At 42.1% G+C, this 16,797-nt stretch overlaps 1 protein-coding gene across 3 annotated transcripts in view; it reads right to left on the bottom strand.

Annotated features, from left to right (window-relative positions):
• Positions 1-41: 41 nt before the first annotated feature.
• ankrd27 (ankyrin repeat domain 27 (VPS9 domain)) overlaps positions 42-16,797 on the bottom strand; it is a 48,722-nt gene continuing 31,966 nt past the window's right edge. For 2 of the 3 annotated variants that reach the window (XM_088006621.1, XM_088006623.1), the window contains 16 exons: positions 12,515-12,636; positions 11,573-11,655; positions 11,375-11,490; positions 11,186-11,278; positions 9,821-10,018; positions 9,652-9,699; positions 8,199-8,315; positions 7,979-8,023; positions 7,780-7,893; positions 7,505-7,699; positions 6,501-6,620; positions 6,243-6,416; positions 3,846-3,939; positions 3,677-3,755; positions 3,504-3,567; positions 42-2,616 (listed from right to left, as the gene is read on the bottom strand). In XM_088006621.1, the coding sequence (XP_087862747.1) occupies positions 2,446-2,616; positions 3,504-3,567; positions 3,677-3,755; positions 3,846-3,939; positions 6,243-6,416; positions 6,501-6,620; positions 7,505-7,699; positions 7,780-7,893; positions 7,979-8,023; positions 8,199-8,315; positions 9,652-9,699; positions 9,821-10,018; positions 11,186-11,278; positions 11,375-11,490; positions 11,573-11,655; positions 12,515-12,636 (1,833 nt within the window). In that variant the 3' untranslated portion in view covers positions 42-2,445. The remainder of the gene's footprint in view (positions 2,617-3,503; positions 3,568-3,676; positions 3,756-3,845; positions 3,940-6,242; positions 6,417-6,500; positions 6,621-7,504; positions 7,700-7,779; positions 7,894-7,978; positions 8,024-8,198; positions 8,316-9,651; positions 9,700-9,820; positions 10,019-11,185; positions 11,279-11,374; positions 11,491-11,572; positions 11,656-12,514; positions 12,637-16,797) is intronic. The other variant, XM_088006622.1, reaches the window with a different exon arrangement.

The raw sequence follows: 16,797 nt of genomic DNA, 5'->3' as shown, positions 1-16,797 counted from the left end.
ATTAAAATATCAGGGTGACAAATGAAATTGATTTAAAAAAATAGATTTCATCAAAATGTATTTTATTGAATATTTTGGGTGTAAATAAATAAGGCACATTCAACAGTTTTAACTTTCAGTCCTGAAATGAAAATAATGCATTAATAATTAAAACACTAACAGCAGGCTGTCACAGTCTGAGCTTAGACCAGAAAAAAGGTCTGGCTCTGTAGGATTTCCTAAAGGTTTGGAGAAAAACTCACAGGAACAAACATGATGGACGTCCTGCGTGAGACTGACTGCAGAGCTCAGCATCAGGCAGTAAAACAGGAGGGAACACATACAGTACTGAGGCTGTCATCATGGTGGAACACAGCTGAGGATAAACATGGTTCACATGCAAACAGATCCCTCCACTAAAGAGCTGCCTGGAGCAGCATCCTATCAGACATCAGCTCCACCTCCAGATTAAAGCCTGAGTTTCCAGCAGCAGATATCAATTTATCATGAGAACCCCTTTATGTATTTTACTATGTCGTGTTTTGGTGCCTCGGGTCTCTGAAACGCACATCAGAGGTTATGCAAGGATGGCAAGTCTATGAAACACTTCATAACTGAGTTCTAGTGTCAATGAAGTAAACTCACTTTAAACTCCAGGGGCGTATGTATTTTGATCATATCTAGAGTTTCTGCAGTGAACTTTTAATAAGCTTTTCTATGTTGGCTGCAAATTGATTAATAAGTAGTGATTTAATGTGGATGGTTTTTGTACAGTTTTGGACATTTAAACTTCAACATTTCTAAATGAAAAGAGAGGATGTACTTCCTTTTTCCATGTGAATGTGTTGCTGCTGAGCTGGAGCAGCAACATCATTTTCTGTCATCAGCTGACAGAAAACTCTGTCTCTGACCACTGACTAATATCCTCACAGCAAGCCGAGTCAGCACAGAAAGTCAATGGAGAAGTTGCAAATTGCAATGAAGACTCATCAGTACATCTGAGCAGGGAACAGAATGAAACCAACTAATGCTTATGAACAATAATAGTTGACATCTTGTAGTCATAGTTACATCTGGTCTTGAGGACAAATAAAACACTAAGCACCGTTTTGAAATAAAATTTGATGTTCGGTTTTAAACTGAACTCTATTCAGACAGTGTGAAGCCAACATGAGGAAACGGGCTGCATCCCTTTTTCCCATTAGAGGTTCTACGGGTCAGACGTGGTCACAAGGTTCAGATGTAGCAGCTTGATTCAAACAAACACAATGTAACAGTTTTAGTTCTCCAACTAGGATATGACAATCAGGATATTTGAAGAAAGTTTCATCTCTTCTCTCATTCCTTTACTTTTTCAGTTCTGGTACTTTCATACAGGTTTCCTGGTGCAACATGGCTCCACCTACTGCTGGATGTTTTGTCAATTTGTGCCATTTGGGGATTGTTTTATACTTGCAAACATCTGACTCAGACTAGTTCTAGAAAATTTGATTATTTCATATTAACCAAGAGTGAAATATCTGTTATATTTTAGAAGAGTCAAGTGGCTAAAACTAGGATAAGAGCAGGAGTAGCACACCCAGATATCAATATACAATTGAATAAATTATATGCAAAACTTTAAGCATTTTCCTAAAAAATTCAACTCCATAATCTATGAAAAATTCAGCAGAGAAAAGTACAGGAAGGGGGAGAGCTGAGACTTATGTGACAGCTGGATTTAATTTAGTAACATGTAAGAATGATCTATCAGTATTTCATCATGGATTATTTCATGTCTCATGATATTAAAGGTAAGTTAGTAAAAGAAATCTCAGAAACAAACTGGAGATATTGTTTTTCCACCAGACTTCCACACACAACATTAAATCAAGCTGCAGAAAGTCGAGTGGGAGAGGATTGTAGGATGGATTACACCGTTTGACCTGAAATGTTCCTTTTTTCAAATTGGGAACCTTTCCTATGTTGAAGTAAATTCAGACTGAATCAGAATGGAAACAGAAGGAATAAGGTGGAGTTTTGTGGGCAGAACCAGCGTACCAGTGTATATCCACCTCTGAAATCTAGTAAAATATTGCATATGTGTAAAAAGGTCCAACAGTGCATCCACAAAACAATCAAAGAAAGTGACCTAAATCTAAAAGCTGGGGCAAATAAAACCAGATCACAATGCTGTGACCCAACACATTGTGCTTTAAACTGGTAGAGTTGTGTGAGAAATCCCCTTTTCCTCCTGCAGTGATGCAGATTTGTGTTGAAGAACAGTCATGTCAATAACCCGCTTGGAGGTCACCCCTGCAGAGACCGGCCGGGGTTTTGCTGCACAGTGAGCTAGCAAGTGAGCTAGGCTGTGTGCGCAGTGAGCTTGGCTGTGTGTGACACACAGCCATTTAGAGGAGGGGGTAATGATTGTGCCCTCGCACTGCCCCACCAGCTGCTGTCACAGCACTGACTTATAATAAGTGGTCAGTCAGTTTCAGAATGGGCTGGGGGCTGAGCTGGCTCTGGGGGTAGTGCCCCACCATCCAGGGTATGACAACGAACCAGGGGCCGCTCCTTTAGACGAGGTGAGAAGTCAAGGCTTCCTAAGTGGCTGGTCTCCCCTCGCCTCAGCCTCCTCCGCTCTGGGTTCACCTGCTAGACAAACACACACTTCCTGTCAGTCTTTAGTTTTGTTCTATAGTGCTGTATAATAATTGTAAAAAATAAAGCTGACTACTTCGTGGCTTTCGCCTATTGTGGTTTATTTTTGGAACGTAACTCCTGCGATAACTGTGTGTCAAATATGACTTAAAAGAAATTTGACTTCACAATTTAATGCCTTGAAATTGGGCCTCTGTCTCTTTAAGAAGCTCCCAGCTGTTTCTGACAGTCAGCTTTCAGCACATCATCACAACGCCGTTACTCTATTGACCCTTTAATGCACTGAGAAGTAGATTGTATAATGAGCTCAACAGATGTGCAGTTCCACCTGGTGTTTGCTAACTGCTGCTGCTAGTCTGAAGGAGCTGAGTGGAGGAGTGATGCTCTGTGAGGAGGAAGCTTGACTGGAGACTGCAACTCCATGGAGCAACTTTAAAAGACAGATCTCTGCTAGCCTGAGTGGTTTCCATAGAAATGAAAGTATTCCCAAACATGCATGAACGAATCAAAGTAACACTACAGGTTTGTTTTTGATTAGGCAATAACATAACATGATGTAAAAGCTAGAAGAAAAAAATATTTCACATAATACTGCCCCTTCAGTAAATTATGCCATCTTGCAGTAATATAAACACAAAAGTTTGTATTTCTACTGGTAATGGGACTTGATTAAAAAAATTTAATAAAGTTAATTTCAGAACCTCTAATTTATGAACTGAATTAATTCAAAACTATAATGTTTATTTAGTCAAAACTATTGACTAAGTAAACATTTTCTTCAACCTTCAGATTCCTATGAAAGTCATTCAGCTTTTCAGTGTTTCATGATCCTGATCACTCCTGATCAGTCAGTCTTAATTACAGAGGGAGATAGGATGTACCTGGTTAAGAAATGGTGGACTCCTGGGGGGAGAACCAGATGAACCTTGTCTCATGTGCTGCATTCTAAAGCAAAAAAAACAAAAAAAAAACATACAAAAATATTAATGATAATGTGCATCCTTGTTAATCTTATTAAACTGTCTCTGAAAGTGAAGGATGTGTTGGGATCCACCTGCTGGCAGACTGAGCCAGTTTGTGTCTCCGGCCATTGGAATTATCCTGCAGCTTCAAGCGCTGCACCAATGTATGAGCTGCAACACAGGATGAGCAGGGCAGAGCTGACACAGGGTGCTAACACATCTGAACAGTTACAGTTGCGGTGGTTAGCAGGTTAATGTTACCCAGAGCCCCTTTGGGGACAGAGAGGAGTTTGATTGGTTCAGCCTCTGGTGAAAGTCCTGACGCTTTCTGCAGAGCTCTTAAAGTTTCAGTGTTCTGTTGAAAGATGAAACAGGAAAGCAGAATGTAATGTGCCACGTAACAGGAGACTGATGACACTCTGGAGAAATGTGAACAATTTATGGGCCACAAACACACACAAATGTTTGGTCTTCTACTGGTAGTGGGACTTGATTAAAAGTCTCAATAAAGTTAATTGAAGATTCTCTAAATTCGATATCTATATATCTATCTCTATATATCTATATATCAGTGACGTGTGGTCAGGGTAGGCAGGAAGATTAGTAATAAAATCATTTATATTGCTATTCTTACCCTGTGGTTTGTACTATAAAGTACCTATTTTTTACTTTAGCGTAACCAATTCCGATTATTGGCTACGCTAAAGTATTTTCTTCAAAATCGCTGGATTTTCGCATTTTCCCATTCAAATGCTCAGAAGCGAAGCTGGTGAGGCAGCAGCGAGCTGAGCCTCACCTGGGATTGCGCAACCTCTCGCTAACTGCACTGGCTGCCATTCTATGGGAGCAAGTTCGTCCTGTCTGTAAGCCGGCAATGACATGGCTAAAACATTTAATATATGGACTGATTTTCCATAATTTAGCTTATGTATATAATGTACAGTGTTTTTTTTTTGTCACCAACTGTGTGTGTATCGTGTTTTGTGTGCGGAGGAGCGATCAGAAACGGCAGAGAACAGACTCGAGGTGAGGCAGGCAGTTCTCTTGCCTCATCGCTGGGGGCGCTCATGATCCCAGATATTGTGACTCCACAACTGCAGAGTAAGACACAGTGAGCTAGCCATGGAGCTAGCCATACTACTGTATGGCTAGCTGTATGGCTAGCTCCATGGCTAACTCAACTGTGTCTTACTCTGCAGTACTTATTTACTAATAAGTAAAGTACAGCGATTTGTTTTCTTCTCTCTTCCGATGTCAACATGAAAGACTACATTTCTACACTTAAACTGTTTTCTAAAGTGGAGTTTCAATTGAAGCAGGAGATAATAACTAAAGGAAGAACAACACCAGAGCTGAAAGTTTTGCTTCGAGACTGTGATGATTCTTAAACGGAGTAGAAAAGATATGCCAAGGATAGACTTGGCTTTGGATGAATGGATATTTTTGTGCAGAATTAGCGGTGCATGGATTTCATTGATAAGTAAAGGTAAGACAGCAATAAGATGTTTTGTTTAGTTTTTTTAATAAATGTGCGTTTTGTAGGCTACAGTTAGTATGTCTAGATAATTCAGTAAAGTAGAAGCGGTAGCTAATCTACCACAGTCATTATTTATTAATAAAATATTAAGCCTAAAACGTATTACAACAACATACTGAATATTCTGTTCTGTGTGCAAATTTCTTGAATATTTTTTTGGTGTTAAATCCTAAAACATTAAGTGGCATTGTTGTCAGTTGCTATGGCAACAAGTCTGCATGCAGCGTGGAGAATACTTCTTTGCCTTTGCTGTGGATCATAGCACGAAATTAATACCTACATTTCAAAGTTTCACTGAGTTAACGCGGCTATGGATGACATGTAAAAGATTAGTCTTTTTGCCTCCCAGCGTTGTATGCCTGCGTGAAATTTCCATACGACTTATATGGTGTCTATATAAGTCGTAAGTCAGTGCCTCACCAGCAATGAACCTCACCGTACGTCACTGCTATGTATGAATATGTAATTTGGATTTATTAATTAGATCATTCCTGAATCTTCTACTTTATAAATGTGACTGTGGTCGCTGATGTTAGTGTTGGGTACAACTGAGTTGCTGCTACATGTTTAGCACTGAGATGCTACTTTAGGCTGGAATAGCTTCTCTGATAGGCTAACTCCTTTCAGCACAACTTGAACATAACAGCAGTCTTTACCAGCGTCCCATCAGATCGCTTTTTGAAGCGAAACTTAACAATTGGAACCAATCTCAGTAATGCAGATTCTTTGCCACGTTTGAAATCCAAACTCAAAACTCATCTGTTTCAAGCAGCCTCCTTTGATTTGCAATCTTTTTGAAACTTATTTCATACTTCATTCTACTGAGTATTTCAATATTGTGTCTGTCATGTTACCTTACATAGTTATGTTTAACTATGTAAACATAACATAGTTTACATATGTTAAACTATGTATGTTTACATATGTTAAACTTACAACATATGTTGTAAGGTTAATCTTACATAAACATATGTAAGATTACCTTACATAGTTATGTTTAACTATGTAAGGTAACATTGAGTGTTGAGAAAGATACATATAATACAAATAAAATGTATTATTATTTAAACTTAATCATGTGGGCTGATGTTTATCTGTGTGTTGTGTGTGTGAGGAACAACCTTGCCACCAAACTCATAAGCGCAGTCTAGCGGCGTCCTCTGCCTCTTGTTTCTGAGGCTGGGTGAGGCCCCAGACCTCAGCAGCAGCTCCACCACAGCCTGGTGCCCCCCCCGCACTGCCTCATGCAGAGCCGTGTTGCCCTGCACATTTGCTACGTTCACCAAAGCATTACTCTACACACAAATGTATTTTTTCATTAGAATATTAGTGAATAATTATTATCCAGAAAGTCTCTCTGTGTTAGGTTGAGCGTGTACCTGCAGCAGAATGCTGACCGTTTCCAGGTTCCCACAGAGACACGCATGGATCAGAGAGGTGTTTCCATAGTGATCCTTCTTGTTCAGCTTGGCATTGCACTCCAGCAGAAACCTCACAACCTAACAGTAACAAAAAACTGTGTTCACAAACACAAATTCAGGGATCATGAAATAGTGTGTATGCATTTCCTTTGGAAGTCCTAATCGGTGAGGAATTGAATGAAAACAATACTCTTTTGCAAGCTATCCATCCATCCATCCATCCATTTTCTTTACACCCTTGTCCCTTAGTGGGGTCGGGAGGGTTGCTGGTGCCTATCTCCAGCTTCGATCCGGGTGAGAGGCGGGGTACACCCTGGACAGGTCGCCAGTCTGTCACAGGGCAACACAGGACAAACAACCATGCACACACACACACACACTCACACCTATGGACAATTTAGAGACCAATTAACCTGACAGTCATGTTTTTGGACTGTGGGAGGAAACCGGAGTACCCGGAGAGAACCCACCAGGCACAGGGAGAACATACAAACTCCATGCAGAAAGACCAGGGCCAGGAATCGAACCCAGAACCTTCTTGCTGCAAGGCAACAGCTCTACCAACTGTGCCACTGTGCAGAAATTACACTTCTTTTGCAAGCTATAGAAGTGTAATTTTTACTTATTTATATTAGATTTTATTTATTGAGAGTAATGTTTTTGTACATAGCAATCTCTTAAAACATATTTCACTAGTTATTAATGTTTAATTTGTTATTTTAGTTGTATTGAAACATATATTAAGTTGCAGATGTTAACTGCAATGTCAAGTTGAAACTAAATCATGATATTTCTGAGAATCAAGATACAGAAAAAAAAGCCTTTTCCCCCCCTTATTGCTCTATTTTAAACTTAGTAAACTGAAAACACCTTTGTCTCTCAGCCGACTTCTACACTTAATCTGCTGTTTATGGGGCTCATCCCCTGCTGAAGCATTGTCCCCTGCACTGGGCCCTTCCTACCTGAACATGGCTGTTTTGGCTGGCCAGGTGAAGCGGGGTGGCGCTCTGGATGGTGCGGACGTTGACGTTGGCCCCGTGGCGGATCAGCAGCGCCACCAGGGATGAGTGGCCATGCAGGGCGGCCACATGGAGAGGCGTGAAGCCGTCTGCATTGCAGCTGTTGACGCTCAGCGCTCCAGCCAGCTGCAGAGGGAGCTGCAGGGCACCAGAGACACCATCAAACACAAACTGTCTTCTGACTGGAGAAAGTTTTATTCAGGCAAACCCTGTCAAACCTTCTGAGCGGGGGCACAGTTTGGACACTGACAGAGTGGGTGACAGAGGTGTGACTCAGACTGCAGCTCTCCTTCATCCTCCTCTTCATCCGTCCACTCCAACAAGTAGCGCATCTGAAACCCAGACACACACAATGGTTCACAAACCGCCCTTTACCGAAAAGAGCTCAGATCAGCTCACTTCGTTTAACTAACTCACCATCTCCACATCGCCATCAGCAACGGCTCGCAGTAACTTCTCCACCTGGAAAACAAGTACACAGCAGCAGACAGCAGGGCTGGAGGTCAGGTTCCTACTGCAGTGTCTCTCTGCTCAGCAGCATTAAGCCATAAAACTGTTGGGATCCCAGGTTCTGCTTCAGATGTTCAGATATGGGTTTGGCAGACTCTGCTCTGTGTGTGTGTGTGTTTTTGTTCACCTCTCGGTGTCGAACACGCTCAGCCTCAGGCTTGGCTTCAGAGCTCATAGAAGATGTGCTGGAGACAGAGGAGCGGCGACTGCTGCAGTCTGACGCCAGAGGGGAGCAACCTGCAGACTGAGGGGAGAAAAAGAAACCAAAAAAACATCCAAAGAGATGTTAGAATGAAAACTCACCAACTGTCAACAAATCTGCCTCCAGTTTGCACACTAAGGTTCTGTTCGGGTACTGGATCAAACTTGTTGCAAAGAGTAAGCCAAAGGTTTATCAAACCAATCAATCCCGATGGTTTTGTAATTTTTCTCTGTAACCAAAATCACCGATGTTTTTGGTGCAACTTATAAGAATATCTATGAGGACTTTTGGGACATTTTTTCCTTTTAATGCCCCTCCATTATTTACATATAGACAAAAAAGTTTATAAAAAAAGAACAAGCAGATAGGCTAGATATAACTTGACATCAAGTAAGGCAGAGGCAGCAGTGTGAGAAAGTGTAAGAAATACTGCCCCCTGCAGGTGGGAGTGAGCAGTCATTTAAACTAAACAGATGATGGTGTCCCATTTTAACAGATTAACAGTGTTTGGTGACAGTATCATTCAGATAAAATGGTTCAGAATAAATAAATAGATGATTACAGCAAGACTCCTAGAGACTTGATTTATTTGTGTGAAGCTGATTTCGATAAAAAGATTTACACTGAAGGGCTGTACAGTGGCACATTTGGTAGAGCTGTTGCCTTGCAGCAAGAAGGTCTTGGGAGTTTCTGCACGGAGTTTGCATGTTCTCTCTCTGCATGCGTGGGTTCTCTCCTGGTACTCCAGCTTCCTCCCACAGTCCAAAAACATGACTGTTAGGTTAATTGGTCTCTCTAAATTCTCCTTAGGTGTGAGGGTGTGTGTGCACGGTTGTTTGTCCTGTCTGTTTCTGTGTTGCCCTGCAACAGACTGGCAACCTGTTCAGGCTGTACCCCACCTCTCACCCAGAACGTTAGCTGGAGATAGGAACCAGCAACCCTCCCGACCCCACTAAGCGTCAAGAGTGTATAGAAAATGGATGGATGGATGGATGGATTTACACCGAAAAAGGTTTTGGATCAGCTGAATTTGTTTTTCTATGTTCACTTTTCTGCAAAAGCAATGCTTTATCTGTTTTACATCTCAAGAACAAAATGGAGAATATTATTCACTAGAACAATTATGGAGCTGAGAAATGTGGATTTCTTGAAGAATTTCTGTGTTTCTTAATACTAAGACTGTAATTAAACAGTCATTCATTACTGCTATCAATCAGTTTTTCCACTAAAAATATGACCGGTATCAGTTGAACAAGCAAAGCACAAACTTCTCTGTTTCTCTGGATCTTCTCAGTAATATCACCTCCATCTGCTGTAACATTTAGACGCTGTTTATTGAAGAACTTAAAACAGGAAGACATAGTGTCTAGAGACTCACATCATTTCTGCTGTGGTTGTTCTGTGTCAGCTTCAACAGCATGAGGATCTGCAAGGAAATTAAATATGGACTAAACAGCATTTGTTCAAAATCATTGAAGTGAGACCTTCATTCTGGAGATTATGTAACATGTTCTCCTGGAGTGAAGTACTTTGAGTCTATGGCTCACCTTAGAGTTGAGTGCACACTGCAGTGGGGTCTCTCTATTTTTGTTGAGGATGTGTGTGCTCGCTCCGTTCTCCAGCAGCACCTGGATGATTCCTTCATATCCCCATCGAGCTGCTATATGCAGTGCAGTGTCACCTTTATCATTCTGCAGGTCCAGGCGGCATGTTTGGACATCGTAGTACACCAAGGCCTTCACACACTGACGCCAGGCATAGAAAGAACCGTGGCTCTCAAAACTCTCAGCAGGTTTTCAGCAGAAAAAAATCTACATTCTGGTTTTTACTGGAGGGAAATCTCCATGACCTTTAATCTTGTGTTGCATTTACTGCACTTCCAAAGAGAGAAGATGATGCTCTTAAAAATGTTACTGTTACACTGGGAACTGAAGTAAAATGAGCCATTTTTCACAGGATCGCTGCATCAAAGCAACCTTAGTCTGGTCGCACAGAATGCTTTGTTTAGTGGACCTGGAAAGCAAACATCAACATGTGGAAAGAACACTAGAGCTGAATCTTTGCTCAAGAGTCATAGTTTGTTTCTTAATATGTTTGGAAGGTTGAGACTCTATGGCATCAGAGAAAAGCCTTTTAGCCTCTCCTTCTCCACCAGAGCCTGTCTTTTTCAAAAGTACATTTTCTTTTTTGTACCTCTCCAGTGTCATTCTGTCTATTTCTGTCTATTCTGTCTATTTCTTCTCAAATACACTTCACTGGTGACTGTGTCAAAAGCTTCAGTAATGGCTGCCTTACTTGTTTTGTGCTTCTATACATGAGACAATGATGTCCAAATGCAGAACATGTAGCCTCCAGCTAAAATACATGCACTTAGTGTTTGGGGATGTTGAGCCAGTAGCACTATATATGTATTATTTGGTAACATGATCAATGTTTTTTACTGTTTCCTAGAAACAAGTGGTGACTCAACTTAAACCAGTCTCTCCTAAAAGCAAAAAAAAAAAAAAATCAGACATGATTTTTATGCTCATCTACATCACTGGGAAATGATCAAATATGCTGCTACGTCTTACACAAAAATTTCCCAGGACTTCTCAGATATTCCAAACATCAGAATTATGTTATTTGTAATTACATGTGGTATCCAACTCACCATTAATACTATCAGACTGGAACACAACAATCCAGGAACTGAATGTTATGTTTCTTTAAAGTTTTTTTTCCAACTTGATACAGTCTGCTGCTGGACAGGTGATGAAACTGACCTTGAAAGAATATAATGTTGCCAAAACTTGTACACGATTTGAGAATACATTCGTGTCAGGTATTTTCTTTTTGTTCTGTGTGTGCTGTGATTTAAAAAACTAATACTTAGATTTGTTAACAGGGTAAAAGGTCAGCGGTTGACATACGTCCTCATGCCCATACATGCAGGCCAGGTGCAGCGGTGTATTTCCATTGTTGTCTTGGGCCTCGGTGTTGGCCTTGTAGTGCAGAAGCAGCAGCTGGAAGAGAGATGGACAGCAGACCAGAGGGGTGAGTCTTAGCCTCAACAGATCAAAGCAGGGCATTCATGCATATTCCTGTGTGTTGACACTCACTGAGACGCCCTGGTATCCTCGCTGGCAGGCCAGGTGCAGCGGTGTGAGGGCGTGGTAATCTGTGGGGTTAACTGGAGCTCCTTTATGCACCAGCAAGTCGATCAACTGGGCCTGACCTGCAATATCAAAAACATTAAATGGTTGATCTTCTTATGTTTGTTCAGTGCTTGAACTGTCTGTGTTTCAGCAGTAGCTCACCGCAGATTGCAGCGGCGTGCAGTGGAGTGTATCCTCTGTCATCTCTGGAGAACGGTGTGATGATGGAGAGATCATTCAAGCGGCTGAAACAAAAGGTTACCATGTAGGTAAGTTTAAATAACTGCACTGCCTGCCCTGTCTGAGGCTCTCACTTCACAGAGAGCCATGACAGGATAACAAATGTAGACTCAGATCGTCTAGATGCTGCTGCTGTTTAGAACTCAGAAAGTGAGAGGATGTAGATATGAACAAAATAGGAACAGCTGTGACATCAGGTAAACATTGTCTGGATGAGGCCATTAGGGCACTGAATGAAGAACAAGATGCTCTTTATGGACAACCTGGAAAATGTAGATGGCTGGTTCCTTAAGAAACCAACCATAACTTAAGATGCTTTAGGCCAGAGGTTCCCAAACTGTGGGGCGTGCCCCCTAGGGGGGGCGCAGGAAGCGGTATGCATGAATAAAAAAATAATAAAAAATAATAAAAAAAAAAAAACACAACAATGATGAACACTGTGTGTGCTGGGGGGTGGGGTGGGGGTTTGAGTGGATGGAAGTCCCAGAAAATGTTTGGAAACCACTAGAGGGGCCCAGGAGAAAAAGTTTGGGAACCACTGCTTTAGGCAAAGTTTTCCCGGTAAACCTTTGGCTGTACCATCTGCATGAACATGACACATCATGTACACTAACAGACAGTATTCCTTGTGGTTGTTTCAAAGTACCAATGGTTCAGGAATGATTTGAGGCGTTCACTTAGCCTCCTTGATTAACCAAATCTCCACTCAGTCATACATCTATAACTGCACAGACATATCACATTATTATTCCTGATTGGTGTAATGTAGAAGTGATTTAGTCTTGTCATCAAAGATATGGTAAAAGATGTGGGATGCCTACATTTATAATCTAGGAGTGTGAATACTGTATGACACACACTGACCCTGACAGATGGCCGTCACAGAGGTCACAGGAACAAAGGGGATGACACATCCTGACATCTTCATCAGCTTCACCTTCACTCAACAGACGTTCCACTTCGGCTTCATTTCCATTAGCTATGTGCTAAAAAACACAGACAGAAAAGAGGATGGAACTGAGCTACTGATTCAATGGACAGCAGGACGTGTCCAGAATAAGAATATTGGAAGAGATACTTTTATAAATAGAACGGCTCTGGAGGAATACTGAGGTAATACCAACTACACCACAATCAAACAAATATTCAGATTAAATTCTTACACTTCATCACTTCTTTGGAAGAATCCCTTTATAATGCAACCACATCTAAAATTTAGTTATGTAGATAAAACATCACACAGTTAAAACTAAAATTGCTCATACCACTGGCAGATTTGAATGTTAAATTACTTTCATTCAACCAAAAACCTTGTTTCTGAAAGGAAAGAGGCAGGTGCATCTAAGAAAACAACAAAAAAAGTCAAAAACAGGGTTTGAAAAAAATCACACACACACTATATATATATATATATTTAAAAAGGGATTTTTATCTTTCTTAATAAGCAGAGAGACCATCTTCATCGACATTACAGTACTCAAGCCTTTTAGAAATGCCTTTCAAAAGCGTTTTGCCTGTTTCAACCAGGGCTTTGAAAATGAATCTCCAAGTTGAAAACTTCTTTAGTTTGGCCAGATTCTCTCATCTTCCCGTTGGGTCTGTGGCTGAGCCACAATGTCATACTGAGCCATTCAGAAAAAGAAACATGAGCTTAAAATCAAAAGACACATTGAGAACATAAACTTGACAGAGATAGTAGGAAAAACTATGAGCTTAACAATAGATGTCAAAGGTCACAGATCAGTGATCTCAGAAAACGAGCCAGGAGTCTCATGGACAGGACAACATTGTTATCTTGTAACGTACTGTTTGAGTCATTTCTGTTTTCAAATCAAGACAGAAGTAAAAGCAATTCCCTTCCTGTTGTCATGTTGTGTACATTGTCAGTGTGTCACTAGTTTCAATCTAAATGTGTCCAATCACATCCTACTTATTTAAAACTATTGAAATCAAATTTATAAAACCTTTATTTAGCACTTATAGCATCAATAATTAGGCCCGAGCAGCGAAGCGCTGGCGAAAGCCTATTGTAATGGCAAGATTTCTCAATTATTTTATTTATTTATTTATTTTCCCTGTCACTGTGTGCGGCTGCTTGGGGCCTTTAACATATTCAAAAACTCACCAAACTTGACCCAAAATTGTCCCTCAACCAAAATTTTTGGATTCCGGTGGAATTGCAAGTGGACATGGCCAAACTGCTCTACAACGCCCCATAATGTGAGTTGGGGGAAACCGTAGGTCATAGAGATCTGAAACTCGGTACGTAGGTAGATGCTCCTCCCACCCTCGATTCAAGAAAAAAAAGTCTCTTGGAGGACCCCTCTAAAATGCACAGGGAGGTGGCCATTTTGGGTCAAAGGAGAAATTTTGGCCATTTTTCATTTTTACTCATGTCGAACTTTGACAAACTCCTCCTCAGGCATTCGACCTATCGGCTTCATTCTTGGTCAGAATGCAGTAAAGGCATGGGGCTTTAAAAATTAACTTTTCGTATACGTTCACGGGGCGTGGCAGAGTGGCGAACTTGGCGTACTTGCTGAAACAAACGAAACACTATAACTTTCTCATAAAAAGGTCAATTGGCACCAAACATGGCATGAGGGATCCTGGTTGGATGCCTGACGATCCTATGTCGTCATAGTCTGACCTCACCTAAGCCCTTCCCCCTCAAAACAGGAAGTGTCTTTTTTTACTTGGAAAGATCCAACTCTGGCTCTCTTGACTTAATCAAGATTATCTTGTGTCACATGACTAATAAGTTGGTCTTGCTTGCTTTGAAGCGCCAAGAGTTTTCAGTGGATGGCGTTGCCGTGGCGGCGTGGTGAAGTCAGAGGTCACGCGACTGCCATACGTTTTGCTCTAGATTCCACGTTTCAACCCAGCTACACCAAGCTCACTGAGATCGATCCTTGTCCACCCCCTAACAGGAATCCAGTGCAATCGTTGGTGGGCGTGGCCTAATTCTTCCACAGCGCCCCCTAGAAAATTTTAAAAAATCAGCCCCAAGCCATGCTTTATCCCAGAATTCTGAAACTTTGTACACATGTAGCTTGTCAGGAAATACAAAAAAGTCTCTTGGAGCCATGCTCTCAACCCAACAGGAAGTCAGCCATTTTAGGTCAAAGTCGCAATTTTGTCTATTTCATTGACGTCCTATCTGAGCGAACTCGTCCTAGAGCTTTCGAGATGCAGGCTTCAAACTCAGTCAGCACAATCTTGAGGCATTGAAGGTCAAAAGTTATCAAAATAATTTTTCTATGTCAAAGCATCTGGGTGTGGCCAAGCCTCAAATCTGGCCATTCTTCATGAAATATCAAGATGGAATAACTTCCCCATATATGCTCCCAGCTGCATCAAACTTCATTTGTATCATCACAGACCAGAGTTCATCACATTTAAGTTATCAATTGGTGACTTCAGTTTAGCCCCGCCCCCTTCCAACAGGAAGTCAGCTGTTGGAAGGAGCAGTTAGAACATTTAGAGCAGTCTTTCTTTCCGATGGAAGAAAGACTGCTCTAAATCATACATGCATTATCCTATTTGCAGTAAACTTGTTAGACTTGACCTTTGCTAGCCTCTAAATAGCCCAATAGCTTGAAATTGCAATTCAGATCGATTGCGCTTGTGCATCGTCAGGGAGCGCTGCAGAAGATGTAGGTGTGCATCGCCTGGCGGACGGCAGCAGGAACTGCGCGAGAGCGTCGGTGGTGGCGAGAGCGGAGCGGTGCTGGAACCCAGCCAATAGGCCTTCGGCGTGCTTCGCTGCGAGGGCCTCCAACGCCGCTTGCGGCTTTAATTGTTTATATGTTTATACTTTTTTCATGCAGAGATCATCTCAGAAACTGTCTTAATTCACGTGTATATTTGTTTTCTGTAACTTTACGGGTTTCTGTGGCTCTGCAGCAGGGACGCGGTATATGGGGGAAAAGTGATGACAATTCTAGGGGCCCTGACCAACAGGGGGTCCCTCCACAATTTTATTTATATTTTGTTCATAGAAATTAAAAAAAAAAATTGGGGCCCTGTCATTTACAAAATTAATCATATTGCATTTTCAAAGATTGTTTTTAGCAGTAAAAATTTAATGTTCCCACTCCCAGATCAAAAAACAGACATCCATATTTGCCCTGAACGCGCCCTATCTGCGTTAAATGGTTCGTTCCTGCTTAGAGAGCTTCACCGTGACACTGTTCAGCTGCAGACAGTGGAAGACATGAACGATTGTGGCAGTTACTATGCTAAGAAATGTTATAAAATCAGGTTTTCAAAAAAAAAAAAAAAAAGAGGGAGAGAGAGAAAAAGGCAAGAGTGTTAATTCAATCTGGAGAAACTCACACGGAGAAAAACATTAGTTAGAAGGATTTATTAGACTGTGTTCTTTCTTGGCGCTCGGGCCCGGCTGAAGACGTTCGTGCTGAGCATCATGAAGCGATTTGATGATTGGCTCGGGCTGGAGCTCAGGGTAGTCGTCTCCCCAAAAGAAGCTGCCAGGCCGAGGCCTGGCTGGCTGCAGGAGCGCAGCTAGGGTCTTGAGCTGACCCAACAGCTAAAGCTCATTGGCTGGATTATTCTGCTTGAACATTTGACGGTTAGTGGGTGATGCAGTTGGAGAAGTCTGTGATAGCCAGGCCATCCGGCGTGGAGATGTGCCGCTGTCTGCAGGCGCATTAGGCTTGTTAGATAGCGGCTGGCTTGCGTGCCGAGATGCTGTTAAAGAGGCCTGAGGTGGCCGGGCGATCTGGTGTGAGGATGAGTCACTGCCTGCAGGCGCGTTAGCCTCGTTAGGCAGCGGGCAGCTTGCCTGCCATGATGTCGTTGAAAAGGACTGTGGTTTCCGGGCGATCCGACATGAAGATGCGTCGGTGACTGCAGGCGCATTAGCCTTGTTAGGCAGCGGCCCGCTCACGCGCTGTGATGCTGCTCGAGAGGTCTGAGGTGGCCGGGCGATCCGGTGAGTAGAGGCGCCGCCATCTGCAGGCGCGTTAGCCTTGTTAGGCAGAGGCCGGCTTCGACGCCGTGATGCAGTTGAAAAGGTCTGTGGTGGCTGGGCGATCTGGCGAGAAAATGCACCGGTGTCTGCAGGCGTGTTAACCTTGTTAGGCAGAGGCCAGCTTACACGCCGTGATGCAGTTGAAAAGGTCTGT

Source organism: Poecilia mexicana, unplaced genomic scaffold, assembly GCF_051168715.1.
Source record: "Poecilia mexicana isolate PSO_F unplaced genomic scaffold, ASM5116871v1 scaffold_6, whole genome shotgun sequence".
In the NCBI taxonomy this organism is placed as follows: domain Eukaryota; kingdom Metazoa; phylum Chordata; class Actinopteri; order Cyprinodontiformes; family Poeciliidae; genus Poecilia; species Poecilia mexicana.
The sequence above is the reverse complement of the archived record's forward strand: the minus strand, read 5'-3'. Positions and strand labels throughout refer to the sequence as shown.